Genomic DNA, 15,539 nt, shown 5'->3' on the forward strand with positions numbered 1-15,539 from the left:
GCGCTAGGTTACATCCAAAAGGTAACAGCCGATTCATTTCAAAAGAGCGTCCAGGGGATCTCCCCGGTGAGTAAAAGTGTGGCGGAGAAAGCAACAGAGGAAGAGCTAGTACTTGATAATTTCAACTGGAAAAAGGCCGAAGGAAAAATTCCAAAGCGCACTGCCGCGGGTTTAGATGGGATTCCCGTTAGCCTCATTAACGAACTAGGACATAAAACTAAAGAAGCATTGTTAAAAGCAGTAGAAAAAAGCTTAAAGGACGGACAAATACCGGACAGTTGGCGACAAAGTAGAATGAACTTAATCTATAAAGGCAAGGGAGAAAAGGACAAGATTCGCTCGTATAGACCACTAACCATTACATCGGTACTATACAGGTTGGCGATGCAAGCAGTAAAAATGAAAATAGAAACATGGGCCGAACATAACGATATTTTGGGAGAACTTCAGAACGGATTTCGAGTCGACAGGTGGTTAGACGATAACCTGTTTGTTCTCACTCAGTGTATAGAAATATCTAAAATAGAGAATAGGCCCTTGTACGTGGCTTTTCTAGACATCACTGGGGCATACGACAACGTTAATCAGGAAATTTTGTGGGATATATTGAAAGGAATGGGCATGGGCGACGACTGTATACAGCTTTTGAGGGAGATATACCGAGAAAATACAGTTTGCATAGAGTGGGAAGGAATGCGTAGCAAAGAGAACGTTGAGGTTAGCAGGGGGCTGAGACAGGGATGTCCTTTGTCCCCGCTGTTATTCATGCTGTACATGGTGAGTATGGAAAAAGCGCTAGAAGGTAGCAACATTGGTTTTAATCTGTCACACAAACAGGGCGGCATGATGATTGAGCAGAAGCTTCCAGGTTTATTTTATGCGGACGATATCGTCTTATTTGCGGACAGTCGAGATGATATACAGCAGCTGGCGAATATATGCGGAAGGGAAGGTGAAGCTCTTGGACTAGGATTCAGTGTAACGAAGTGTGGATTGATGGTATTCAATGATCCCTGTGATAAGACGGTGTCCATACAAGGCCAAGAAATACCGAGGGTAAGTGAATACAAGTACCTTGGAGTATGGGTAAATGAGGGTGATAGATACATGGAGGTACAGGAAAAAGCCTCGGCAGCAAAAGGAAAGAGGAATGCGGCAATAATGAAGCACAGAGCGTTGTGGGGATACAATAGGTATGAGGTGCTTCGAGGTCTGTGGAAGGGTGTAATGGTTCCAGGGCTTACTTTTGGGAACTCAGTGGTGTGCATGAGGGCAGAGGTGCAATCGGGAATGGATGTAAATCAAAGGACTGTGGGACGCCTCGCGTTGGGTGCTCACGGGAAGACGACAAACGAGGCTGTAAAGGGCGATATGGGGTGGGCAGGTTTTGAGGCGAGGGAAGCGCAGAGCAAAATAAGGTTCGAAGAAAGGCTAAGAAATATGAAGGAGAGTAGTTGGGCAGAGAAGGTGTTCCGTTATTTGTATAGGAAGAGCGTGGGCACACAGTGGAGAAAAAGAACTAGAAGACTCACTAGTAAATATACGGCTGGTATTGTGAGCCATATGTCAACAAAGAGCGTTAAGGGAAAAGTCAGGGAGGCGGAGAGGATTTACTGGATGGCAGCTATGGAGAAAAAACCGGCTTTGAGTAACTACCGAAAGGGCAAAAATGAAATAAGGAGGGAAGCATTTTACGATAATTCAAGGGGAAGCGCTTTACTGTTTGAAGCGAGATCGGGTTGCCTTAGAACGCGTAGTTATAAAGCAAGATTCAGTAAAGAAGAAGAACAATGCACATGCTGCGGGAAAGATAAGGAAACGGCGGAGCATGTTCTGATTGAATGTGGAGATATCCACCCAGGTGTACGTTTGGGCACGAGCCTACAGGAAGCCTTGGGTTTTAGGGACAACAATGGAAAGCTGAACACACCCGCGATTGAAATAAGTAAGAGACGGTTAGAGTATTGGTGGCAGAAAATTAGAGAGAAAGGACAAAAATAAATATTGGAAAAATAAAATATGGACAGTGTGCCGTAAATGGCAGAGAACTTAAGCTGAGAATTTACCTTTTTTTCCATTAAGATAGAATTTATCGAAGTAGAGGCATTAGGCCAACATAAAAAAAGAAAAAAGGTTTTTTTTTGTCGAGCCTGGTGGCATACTTGTCACCACCCCGTTATAAAGGGGACGCTCATAGCATCCATCCATCCATGTAGCCACCTCTCGTTTAGTTCTTGTAGTGTTTACTAGATGGTGGTACTTGTAGCTGATGATGAAAAGATGCAAGATGTTATAAACTAGAAAGCGGTACTTGTAGTTGATGAAAGACGCGAGATTTTATAAAATAGGAATGATGTCACATATGGCGCGTGTCATTGGTTGAAGGCAATCGTTTGATTTAGTGCGGCGACGTACGCTAGGGGGAGCGTTGTAATAAAATCCGTTCGCTGTTGGCGCGCGCTCGGAGTCGCCGGATGGATAAGGCTGCACAGCGGAGAGAGCGCAAGGCGGCAGCAGCGCGCGCTCGCAGACAGAATCCCGATGTGCGAGCGCGCGAGGCAAGGGACATCGCAAGCCATCCATCGTCTAAGAACAAATAAAAGTTGATTTGTGTATATACACACACAGCGTTTCTCACGTCTTTACATGATGATCGACTGGGCGAATTACACGGAAGATTCACAGTTTACCGATGAATCCCTCCGGAGCTTCGCCCATTCATCATCATTCACCCCGTGAATATGCCGTAATATTTTTCAGAGGATGAGTTATGCCACTTGGCCGCTAGTTACGACGAGTGCAACCATGGCTGCCCGCGAGAATGGAAAAGGATGTTCTGGGGCAGCACGGGCTCTGGCTAGTTGTTAATTATTGAAGCAGCCGTATTGCCAGTTTTCGGTGCGTCTCCCCGCCGGCTCAGTTCTTCCAAGTTGAAGACCTTTTGTAGCACGTGACAATATACAGACAGACAGACAGACAGACAGACAGACAGACAGACAGACAGACAGACAGACAGACAGACAGACAGACAGACAGACAGGTAGATAGATAGACAGGTAGATAGATAGATAGATAGATAGATAGATAGATAGATAGATAGATAGATAGATAGATAGATAGATAGATAGATAGATAGATAGATAGATAGATAGATAGATAGATAGATACGCTCAATGTCGCCGAAGTTCGCTAAGAAATGCTTCGCATTTAAAAAAATTGCTTAACTGAATTTAAATCACAGATAAGTCATATTTAAATACACGATATCAAAGTAGTATTGTGAAGGACTGATTATATGGTGTACTAACGTTAAGATGATTGACACAGTAACAGAGGGAGCTTACGCCGATAGGGTAATGAGTCCAGTCCTTCAGGCTCCCCTAGACTCATGTGAAGCGGTGAGTATGTGTGCGTCTGCTTGAGTCTGCATGAGTCCGGACAAAGAAAAAAGTTTAGTACGTGCGAGTTTGAGCGAGTTAGGCTGAGGAAAATTTTTGGCGAGTGAGTTCCAACGAGCACTCGGAGCAAAATATCTTTCTTAAGTGAGTCTGAATAAGGTTCGTTTTATTTTTTTTTTTGCCGATGTATCAACTAAATAGCGTTGCAGCGAGGTATCACGATGCAATCGATGCAGCCTTAAACTGCTTCACTATACAGATAATAATACATCTCAAAAATTTACCTTATGCAAAAATACAGATACCCAATTATCTCTAAAATATTATGTCGATACTCTTGTATCACGATACAGCCCGTCCTCAATCAAACGTGTTCCGTTAAGTCTGCTTTGGTTATCGATTAGGTGAGTGTTTGTCGCATTTAGAGATACGTCTTATTATCAGTGTAGTATTTATGTCTACGTAGAGCATAATTGTATATATAGAAGAATGTGACAGCACTGCAGCCGGATATATCTTGAAAACTGCTTTTGAGTTTTCGGTGTCTGCCTGCTTTCTTTCTAAGTTTGACATTGTGACATCGGTTCAAAGATTTCAGCAAAAACATAGCACACCCGTGCTTTTTCACTGCCAGAATCATCAGCGCCGAACCCGTATAAGCACTCTTTTGCGCCTACATAAATCAAGATCCGCCATGTGCATGCATTTTTATACAACGCTATATTAGGGGCGAAGCTCCTAAAGTCATGGGTCTGTCCATGCTTGTCTCTTTTTGACCGGTTCGTAAACATCTAGTTGTATGACTCATTCAGCAGGTGGTGCTAGTGTGAGTTACAGACAAACGAACAGACACACAGACAGCCAAACACAGAGGCACGAATGGACCGATAGACGCACGGGCGGACGGACAGAAGCACGGATTGAAGCATGGACTGACGGTCAGGTGGACAGACGTGCTGACGGACGGGCAGAAGAAAGGACGAAAGCACGGACGGACAGACAGACGGACGGACGAATGGACTGAACGACAGATGAATGAACGGACAGAAGCACGGACGGACAGGCGGAAGGAGTGACGAACACTTACAGAAAGTTTGATGATTGACATGTGAGGGTTAACGTCCCAAAACCACCTTATCATTATGAGAGACGTCGCAATGGAGGGCTCCGGAAATTTCGACCCTCTGGGGTTTCTTATTTGTACCCAAATATCACTACACGGATCTACAGACTTTTCATCTCCATCGAAAATGCAGCCGCTGCAGAAGGGATTCAATCCCACGGCCGACAGAAAGACAGACAGACGGACGGACGGACGGACGAATGAATGGGCAGATGGATGGACGAACAGACGGACAGATGGACGCTTCGCCCCAGTCATCATCAGGAACTACCTCGATACGCTGTGATATATTTATAACCTCACAGCCCACCGTACGAGGAACAAGGCACGTGGCCAGGGAAATGCGCTGGAGCACGCCGTAATTAATGGAGGGCTGGTGGAGATGTGATGACCGCTATATAGCTACTTCAGTAATCTCACACGTACAGCAAAAGCCTCGGCGTATTTATAACGTGCACCGTTTTTTTTATTTGTATACTTCAGAAATAAAAAAAAAGTCATCCACACTGTAGAAGAGGTAAGCAGCTATAGCCGTGAGCTTCAACTCATGTTAATCGCTAAACCAGATTTAAAAACTGCATTATCTTGATTTCGCATGGGCGTGCACTGAATTATGCGTTCGGGAGGGAGAGTGCCGGGCATTACCGCAGCGCCCCGCCTCGCCTTTATTAGAGCTTCTTTTTTTACTTTCTCGTCTAGCCAAAAAAAAAAAAACAATCTTTGAAATTGATGCAAATATGAAAATTATATAAATGACACGATTTTCACAAAGCCCTGGCATTGTTAGATTTTGCAAAGGCGGCAATTTGCGTTCACATCAGGGCTCCTTGCTTGCCTTCTTTGTGAAACAACATGTGTAGCCACAACCGGGCTCATTAAACAATGACACCAAGACAAAAGAAGAGTAAATGGTAGATAGGAAAAGGTAGGCAGGTCAACCAGTCTAGGTTAACCAATTCGCTACTCTACATGTGGGACATACACAAGCAAAAACATACACTAGCAAAAATATTATTACTATTTAGGGACAGCCTATTAAACACGTTACGGGTCTCAAATTACTTGGCGTCTTCTTTCACGAATATTTGAATTGGTCTGTGCATATATATTACTTTACAAAAAAAAAACAACTCTCGGGCAGTTGGAGTGCTACGCACCTTACACCACTTCTTACCAGAATGTTTAAAAAGACGAATTTATTACGCAACAATACATTCACACCTTCAATATTGCCTTCTGTTATGGGAAATGACGACAAAAGCTAACCTGAGCTATTTATGTCTATTACAAAAACAGGCTGTGCAATTAATTGAACTCCTACCCTCCCGTTCACACAATCCTCACTCTCCCCTCCTTTTGTTTTTTGAAAAACATGAACTGTAAGTCATTAATATTATCTGATATATAAAATAGCCATGATCGTATATCGTGAAGGTAAATCTAATCAAAATGAATTTTAGAGAAGTTTCACAAGTGAGACCACAGTCATAATTTACTACACACCAGCTTCAAGAAAGATGCGCTTCATATTAACTTACAGTACACAAAAACTTAATTACCTAATTCCCCATTTCTTTAACGAACACTTCACTGTGGTGACAGTAATTGAACAAAGCTGCTCCATTTATGTCTTCAAAAAGAAGATACACACATTCTTCCTAAAACTCAAGCTCTCATACCTCTTCCGATTCATCTTCTTATTTTGTGTAAGTTGCATTTGTGGGTCAAACCTGTGTTTTATTTTGTTTTATTTTGGCAGCCATCGTTGTGCATAAATAGTTTCTCATTATTTTTTGTGCTAATCGCAATTATGTACATATTTTTGTTAAGTGGCTTGAGGTCGAAAAAAAAATTGCTAATGTTTGATACTATTGTATACATTAAGTTTTGTTCTGTTATATTTATCTGCTAATGTATGTGTGCACACAGGGGCTTGGCGCTTTGTCGAGATTTCTTTGTCTTTACACCGATTCCCTAAGCAACTTCGTGTATTGGTAGTCTGAATTAATTATTAATTAATTAATTAATTAATTAATTATTTGATGGAGTAGATTAATATAAGTACAGGAAAAGGGAAAAAAAGAGAAGACAGCACAGCATTCAGCACATGAATGGCATGCAAGTTCCGACTATGTAATAGTGTGGCGCTAAACTTTCACCCCCACCCCCAGTGCGCAAGCCTGTGCTGATTCCCCACCCGATACAGATGGGAGAATTCCGGCCAGTGATATATTTTTCTCGTGAAGCAAAAAAGATACATGCGTCGTGAATACACCAAGTTTGTGGAAACGATTGCACAGAAAAGCGGCAAGTATTTACTTGGCGATTCGATGTCATCATTGTAATGAGTTAGCGTTTTCTAAACGCACTTGAAAAATACTTAGAGAGGAAGCCTCTCTCCTGATAATCTCAACTACTTCGTGTTTATCGTTAATCGTTTTAGAATTGTACTTAGTTTTGCTCTGCAACTGTTTAACATATGTAAAGCATTGTGCATTCTTTTTACTTGTTCTAGTTCGTTCATGTGATTTTTGATTCATGTCTCCTGTGTAAACTTATTTGCTTTTATTATTTATTTATTTATTTAATTATTTTTTTGTTTATTTGCTTTTTTCTGTTGAACATTGTACCCTATCTTGTAGCTTGTCCCCCATTATGTAATGCCTTCGGGCCTTTAAGGGCGAAATAAATGAAATGAAATGAAATGAAATGAAATAAAATAAAATGAAATGAAAGCCTGATATTTTGTATCGTCGCAAAAACCACCACATGTACCAGAGTTGGATACCCTCAAAAAAGGTTTCCTGGTGAAGAACTGTGGATGAAAGCGGTTCCATGACGACTGATTTGTCCGAATGTGGTTTGAAAACTCATGTGATGTGCTCCAATACTATTGGCCTCAGACTAGCGCTACTGCTGGAGCACTTTCGCAATGCAACTAAATAGACAGACCACGTATTACGCCATCGTAATTCCTGCAGTGCAATCTCTAAGCTATGCTTACTTCTCAAAAGATTTGGCTCTCGTACTGCTAGTTTTGAGTGACTTAACCTTTGCACAGTTTGCATAGCTCCCTAAGCATCACAAGCTATGGAGAGTTAGCCTACTCTACAGCATTCGTCATGTGTAGCTAATTAAAGGTGCCACGACAAAACCTATTTTGTCTAGCAAACTAGACGTGATAAAAATAGTACATGTCCTGTGTTACATTTGAACAGAGAACAACAAAATTCAAGGTGTTTTTATTCGTTTTCTTCATTATTTTTGAACGCGAAGATAATAGAACATAATAACTTGACCAGCCGCACTTTTGTCAACTCTGGCCCTTTTTCTTTCTTAATTCATGCCAACGCACGTGCTGATGACAGGTCGCCGGCCTTTCTATCGGTAACCACTTAAATTGATTAGCCGTGGAAAACCGTCGGAAAGCTCCGTGCGACACCACGGTCCTCGTTGGCCTGTTTACCACCTTTCCCACAGGTTCATCGATATAGATAAGAAAAACAGAGAAACTTCTTTGTTTGAAACCCGGCCTCTCCAAAAAAAAAAACAGACAAAATGCGTTTTTTGCCCTGACTTTCACAAAGTTGGTTTATCGTAGCATGAATACTGCTGTGGTTGAAAGTAGGCGTGATAAGAAACTATATTTCAAGTGGCTCCTCTTTCACAACAGGACGTGCATGGCCGCCGTTGACACAGGAACGATCCTCACATAGCTGATCACCATGAATTGAGCATCGTTGTGGTTGTACGCAAAAATCTTGGTTTGGACGACGATCCTAGCGGTGCTGACCTACGGACTTTTCAAACTGTTCAAGTAAGAAACCGTGGACCTTTTTCTACCATCCATGCGTTTCTGAAAATAATTTGCACAGGATATCGTGTGTCCTTTCGTAGTACTTGAAAAAGACATTTCCTCCATTTCATCTTTTTTTTCTAACAGAAAAAGTTTTCCTAATTGGCCTTTCTGACTGACATGCAGTTTTCTTAGACGAAAAGCTGACTTCTATTTTTCTCTTTCGACTGTGGTGTTTAGCTTAGTTTGTTGCTAGTGGTGCTTCCTTTTAAACGAGTGCTATATATCAAGTAAAATTGTTATTCTGAGCGAGATACCTATATTTTTCGTAATCCTGACCAAACACAATGACACGTATTTTGTACAAATTATTCCTTCTAGGTAAAGTAATAATCCGTAAAATTGTAATGCATCACATACACTTTTATATGGGCATTTAGAGTGCCATTTAGAAAAATTCATTCTGGAGACACTTGTGCTCTCTGCTGCCTTTCACACTACGCACTATGTAAGAGATCACTTTCTATTGCAACTGCATCCCACAGATGGCGCCTGAGAACGTTATCCTACTTCAAAGAAATCGGGATGCCTGGCCCGAAACCCAACTTGCTGTGGGGAAACCTGGCAGAATATCACGGAAAGGTAAAACCTCACATAGAACCACGCGTCAATCTTGATCATTATGATATGCGTACCATCATATCAAAATTGAATAGATTGTTAGAGCAACAATTATTCGAGACCTATCTACGACGGCTAATTACCTGATTGCTGAATATGGTTTAAGCCTCACAATAAGCCTGAGAGCGGATTTTGTGCCGACATTAGGCGCACTGGCGGAAACGAAAAAGGTAAAAAATGCGTTGACCTTAAACTTGTTACCATCTTAATTATCTATGACTACAACATTCCTTGCCAAAAAATCATTGCGCTATTTCTTTGTTCTTCCATAAAGTGCCGGCAATCTTGCAGACGTGTTCGTATTCTTCACAACGTTTGCTCATTATTTCTTTTTGCGCAGTTTGCGACACAGCCATGACTTCGCTTTTTAGGATAAACGTTCACAGAAACTTGGACTCCTGGTTCGGTTGTCATGATTGGACCATAAGACAAGATGGATCAGTCATCGGCAGTGCAATCATAACTAATGCACGCTGTGTACTTAACCAAAGCAGCTTTATGAAATTGGTGTCGCTTGGTTCATCATAGTGACTTTCCCATTTAAAGCAGCCTTCTATAGCAATCCTGACTGGCGTAGTCCTGTATAAGGTATTTTCGTGGTCTAAGATAAATATTCTTTCTTAAAGACATTATAGTTGACGTTCTAATGAGCTTTATTAGGGCGGACTGTTGGGCTAGATGGTCTTGCGTTTTGACAAAAGAAACTTCGCGTGAAGGAATTCGGACTCTTCAATACGAGGCAGACAAGGAAAATCATTGTTAAAAACATTTTACTGCGAAAACGCCCACCAAAGTTTGTGCACTCGGTCATGCATGCTCCGTAATACATCATAACAGCGCGTAATATCACCACGAAATACCACTGATCATAGAGCATTGTGTATGAATCGTATTACGAAGAATGCAGACCTGTTAAGGCCACGCTGACAGAGATTGGGTCTTTCTTTTTATTGCGATTACACTTATATGGACACTCTCATCTGGATTTTGCCACTGGCGCCGACGTCGGCGTCGATGTCATGCACCGTATACGTATACGTATCACTATATATGAAAACGCAAGTAAAAAAAAAATCCCAGAAAAAAGACTCCGGCGGGCGGAATCGAACGAGGGAACTCCGCGTACAGAATTCGAGGCGTTAACCACCAAGTCTCCGAGAGGTACTTTCTTCAACGTTCAAACGGCAAGCAATTCATATCAACTACTTACCGCAGTTGGCGGGCATCTCGGGGGGATAACTAGCGTGTTTTCAGCATTCTCAGCGAGGTGGTGCAGTGAGCGGGAGGTGGCTCTCACCTCTCAAGCGTACTTTGGCCCGCGTAAAAAATAAGGGGGTGTATGCTCGAATGCGCACCCTTATCTTGCAATGGGGAAAATCGTACGTCTTGGCTAGTCCTTGAGTTTTGTCTGAACGATTCTGTTGTAGTTACTGGGTGCGCAAAGGTCAATTCAATCGTTGCACAGCCTCCGTTTGCGAAAAGGGCACGCTATTTAAACACTGCGAAGTAACTACTGAGACGCTTGTTCGCGTTAATCTGTCCCTGTGAATACGTTTAGGACATCCTTTGAGCGTGAGAAACGCGGGGTACATTTCGATCTGCTTGCCATTCTGTGCGTGACCTTCGCATTTGTTGCTACCGCATTCGTTGCTTCGCCTTTACGGCAAAGCTGTGACGTTTATTTTAAAGATCGGAAGAATCGAAAGCCAGCCAAGCTGTACAGCTCGCACTACTTGAAATCTCAGAGCTGTAGACACATGGCTCACAAAAGTGCGCAGTCGCAGCTGCAGCAGCTAAATGTGTGTAAATATTTTCTCTGCTAAGCGCTGTTTGATCTTTGGGATTGTGGCACTTCGTCGTATAATTGCTTACCGCGGTGTCTTCTCGATGTGTGCTAGGGCGCATACTCAAATGAGCGTATGTATTTCAGTGCGCTGTCGCGAAGGCAATGTCTCGCGGAAAGCTTTTTTTTCTTTTTCAGCTATTGCTGGAGTTCTTTCTTTGTCAGATGCTCTTGTTAGAGGCGTTATTCTACGACTTTTCTCGAGGAGGCAGCCTCGAGGAAGAATGAGAGTCTGAGGAGAAAAACACTGCATCCGGTCGGTCACTGTGCGCCCCGCGTTCCAAACCAGGCACTGCGCCGTGCTCCCGACCAGGCTGCAGAAATTAGGTGCCTTTCTCCTCTTCTAACCACTACCACCACCACCCTAAACGAGCGAGCCGCCGCTTGTGTTCGTCGGGGCAATCGGGGATCAAAATTTGAGCACTCGTTTGCACGTCAACGGTATTTTAGAGAATGTGCCCGTTTCAAGAAGCTGCTACAGTTTTGTTGCGAGGCAGGCTTCACGCGATTATGAAAACTCGTGTTGGGATTGGTTATCCTCGGCTTGCCTGATTGGTCCGCGCAACCGTGAATGCCGAAAAATCCTATTTAAGCAGTGACTCGGGCCCTTTTTGGGGTGAGCGGACTCGGGGCAAACAGCAATCTAAACACCGGAGACCAGTCATGCAAGCCGAGGGGTATGCCATCATTTTTCGTGTTTTGTATTTGTGACTTAGTTCATTGTGTAAAGTTAAGTTGTGTTAAATAAATAAATCCGCAACGAGAGCGCCCCGAAATCATCGTGTCGACTTGTCTTCGCTTGTCTGTGCGGAATCTCTCCCACACTTGTTCTTCTGGATGGCCATCAGATGTGTCTAGCTTAAACAACTTCGAAGTTTCGCTGCACGTTTTCACAATACACGTATGTTAATAGCCCCTTGCTTATGCTCATGTCCTTTTGCTCTAATTTTACATTCCTCAAAAAATTTATATAAAAATTCGGCAGATTCCACGTACCTCGAGAATCGACGTTATGCGAAGCACGAAGAGAAGATGACTATTGTTTTTTTTATTAATGTGATAACGTTGAAGAGCTCCTTTCGCAGAAATTCCAGCGTCAGTATCGGTGCCAATGTCGACGACTACGTGGTTGGTTCTGAGCGAAAAATTATCATCTTATGCGTGACCGAAAACTTGGAAACGATTCAAATAAAATAAACGATAACAGAATCCTGGGACAGAGTGGGGACCCAGCCAGAGTCGTTTGGGTCACAGTGAGGATCGAACCCAGATCGTTTGCGTGGAAAGTGGATGTTTTACAACACAGCCACAAGTGTGATTTTTTAATGCATGAAAATAAGAAAATCAAATGTCACACACACATATATATATCTTATCGTTTGAAAATATGCTCGTATGTACACACGCGAAAGACACAATTTAACATAATCCAACGAACCTTAATACGTCTGGTAGACAAACACCCATGTACACAAGTGCAATCCACTCCGGAGCAAGGTCTAAACTCTCAACAACACTATGACATTGGCTGATTCTTCTAGAAAAGCAGGCCTTGTGGAGCGGGCGGGGAGGGGGGGGTGGGGGGGCTCGGCATGCCTGTGAAAAATGCGGCTAATTTATAATAAATAAAGATACAATAACATAGTGAAATCTTATAATGCATTACTGTTGATGATCTTTTTGAGTGGTAGGAACCTTACCCCATGAGCTGCAATTGGAAATTGTTTTTCGATCACTCTCTTGAATTAGTCCCAGAAATTATTGCATCACGGCGATGAATAGCGCAATGCTCGATTGTTTCAGGATTTGTGAATACAGTGAAAATATGTTCCTATGCTTGTAAATGCAGTGAAAGTAACACACGCTTTACAAAAAAGGCGTCCTGTATACATGGTTCACAATGCAACATGAAATATTGCAGTGTTAATGCATGGCACTAGCGCCCACTGTCAGCGGTAGCCAGAACATCTGATCATCATAATGTTTTCATGGTTTAGAGCCGGTCATTCAGTGCACAGGGCACCGAGACTACTGCGCCTCTTCCTTTAAGGCCACGAAGTGGGTGCATAGCAAGTTCGAAAAGGTTTCATGCACCAAGTGTTCTAAGTGCGCATAGGAATGGGATATCGCTATCGCGTTCAACTCCTAAAGACGAAGCTATAGGGTCCCAAAATTTTTTAATGACACGTCATGAAATGACGTAAATACATGTAAAAACGTATGCACGCACAGACATATGTCGGAAAGTTCCAGATGTTTATATAACCAGTTTTTGGCACTTGCGACACAATGCCAAAAGAAACATGAGTATTAGCAACACCAGAAGCGGTTAGCTGATATGAAGCGCTCCTGCTTGCAAGGATGGTCCCTGGGCACTGCTACATAAATCAACTTCAGCGCTTGCACCTAACTATAATTGACGTTAACTCGACGGGACGGCTGTATCATAAGAGCACATATTTAATGTTTATAAAATTCGATAGCGAACGCTGCACCCACAGTTGACGTCGCACGAATATTAATGTCTATTTAAAAAGCGGTCCTGAAACCTAGCGTGGCTCTCGGGTAGAAAGCTTGATTGCCACTAAGAATGCATTCAATTCCATGCTTGTACTTGACATTTATCATTTGCACACGTCGGGTCTATGTTGCCGACATGCGGGTTTGGCTTAAAAATCATGCGTTAAAACTGGCCATGTCTATTTTCGCCGTTCCTGGGTAGATACCAAGTGTCAATCACCTGTGGCATATACTCGCAAACCACTCGTAAAAACCCGCCCGCGGCTATGTTCCACAGCCTACGGGAAAGTTCTTGACGACGTAGGCGACAAGATTGTGACATTATTCACGTCTTGACCGGCGCGTCATATTCGTCTAACCATTTTACCCTCCCCTACCAGTTTCAATTCACGCCAGGTTTAGGGGGGGGGGATGAACAACAAGAGGGAAGGCAGGGAGGTTAACCAGGCACATGCCCGGTTTGCTACCCTACGCCGGGAGAATGGGTAGGGGGACTTAAAGATGAGAGAGAGAGGAAAGAGAAGAGAAAGAGAGAGAAACAGAAAAAGAGGATTGTCAGTCAATCGGCTGGCGCGTATGCAGCGGTGGCACTACAGAAAAGTTAAAGGTGGTCACATAGGCCTGTAGTCCTCAAAAAGCACAAGACAGCTTTGACTGCTTTTTGAGCCGACGAAAGGCGATGACGGTGTTCCAGTAGCATCTGCACAGAGAGTGGCCGATAGCCCAATTGTCGCAATGCGTCCGAAAGCTTCTGTCTTTCAGAGGCAAATCAAGGGCAATGACATATCAGATGGTCAGTGTCTTCTTTGGTGCAGCAGGCGTCGCATTCCGCATTGTTGGTCAATCCGATGAGGATTCTATATGCTTTTGTGGAGGCAACCCCCAACCAAAGGCGACAAAGAACCCAAGCTTCACGCCGACGAAGTCAGGATGGAAGTCGAAGTTCCAGTAAAGGGTTTATTTGGTAGAGTCTCGTATGTCTTATGCTTGGGGTGTTCCACTCCTGCAGACACAGACTGCGTGCCAGGTGACTAAGTTGCTTTGCAGCGTCAGTCCTTGAAAAACGAATCAGAAGGATGGGCTCTTCTTCGTGCGGTGTGCGAGCCGCGTTGTCTGCGGAATCATTGCCACTGATTCCACGATGGCCAGGAAGCCACTGAACTTGACCTCGTGGCCTGTTTCTGTGACGGGGTGAAGAAGCTTGACAACTTCGTAAGTTAATTGTTCATGGCAACCTCGTCGAAGGACTGACTGCATGCTCTGTAGGGACGGTTTCGAGTCGGAAAGCACAGCAGCCTATTTACTCGGTCTTTGGGATTTGAAGTTCTCCAGGGCGCCACGCAAAGCCGCAAGTTCTGCTGCCGTAGACGTAGTGACGTGTGACAGCTTGATTCGCAGAGTGACTCCTCTAGCTAGAATAACCACCGTACCGCCAGAATCAGACGCTGTGGTTGAACCATCGGTGTATATGTGCACGTGATTATTGTACATTTCGTGCAGAAGGCTCAAGCTCAATTGTTTTAAGACTGATGAAGGCAAATTTGATTTTTTTTGTATTCCTGAAATTGAAACACGTACTTGTGGAACTGTCAGGCACCACGGTGGATACACCAGTTTCTCAGCAGGCGTAAAACCTGACGTGAACGACGCACGATTAGCACAGACAATTGCACTAAATTTCGTGCGGGGCCTTTCAGTAGCGAGGCTTGCCAAGTGGTGGGAAGGATTCCATGCATGTTGCCTGAGGTACGTACGCATCGTTTCAAAGGTGATGTGCGTCATGATCGAGTAGTCCTGTGCAATGGCAATTGTTTCGGCTGTCAATGCGCAGCTGGGTAAACCAAGGCATATCCTAAGCGCTTGGGTTTGAATATTTTAGATTGTGCGCAGGTTCGTTTTGCACGTGTTAGATATAACTGGTAGGCTGTACCGCAGAAATCCAGTAAATAATACCTTGTACAGCTGTAACATAGACTCGACAGACATTCCCCAACTTTTCCCAGCAAGAAACCTGAATAAGTGACAAATGGCGGTTAGCCACTTTTTCACGTAGTTTACGTGAGATGTCCAAGACAGGTTTTGGTCCATTACGACTCACAAGAACCTGTGTTTCCGGCTGCATGACACCAACTGCCCGTTAATTGATATGCCGTAAGCGGACTTTGGTTTTCTGGTGAA

The 15,539-nt window shown here is 43.5% G+C and overlaps 1 protein-coding gene across 1 annotated transcript in view; it reads left to right on the forward strand.

Annotated features, from left to right (window-relative positions):
• The first annotated feature begins 8,202 nt into the window (after positions 1–8,202).
• The window catches only part of LOC119179580 (cytochrome P450 3A43), a 41,599-nt gene continuing 34,262 nt past the window's right edge, over positions 8,203–15,539 (forward strand). Inside the window, 2 exon segments of the mRNA XM_075869393.1 lie at positions 8,203–8,338; positions 8,863–8,959. Of these exon segments, the coding sequence (XP_075725508.1) occupies positions 8,903–8,959 (57 nt within the window). The 5' untranslated portion in view covers positions 8,203–8,338; positions 8,863–8,902.

This window comes from Rhipicephalus microplus, chromosome 7, assembly GCF_043290135.1.
Source record: "Rhipicephalus microplus isolate Deutch F79 chromosome 7, USDA_Rmic, whole genome shotgun sequence".
Classification (NCBI taxonomy): Eukaryota; Metazoa; Arthropoda; class Arachnida; order Ixodida; family Ixodidae; genus Rhipicephalus; species Rhipicephalus microplus.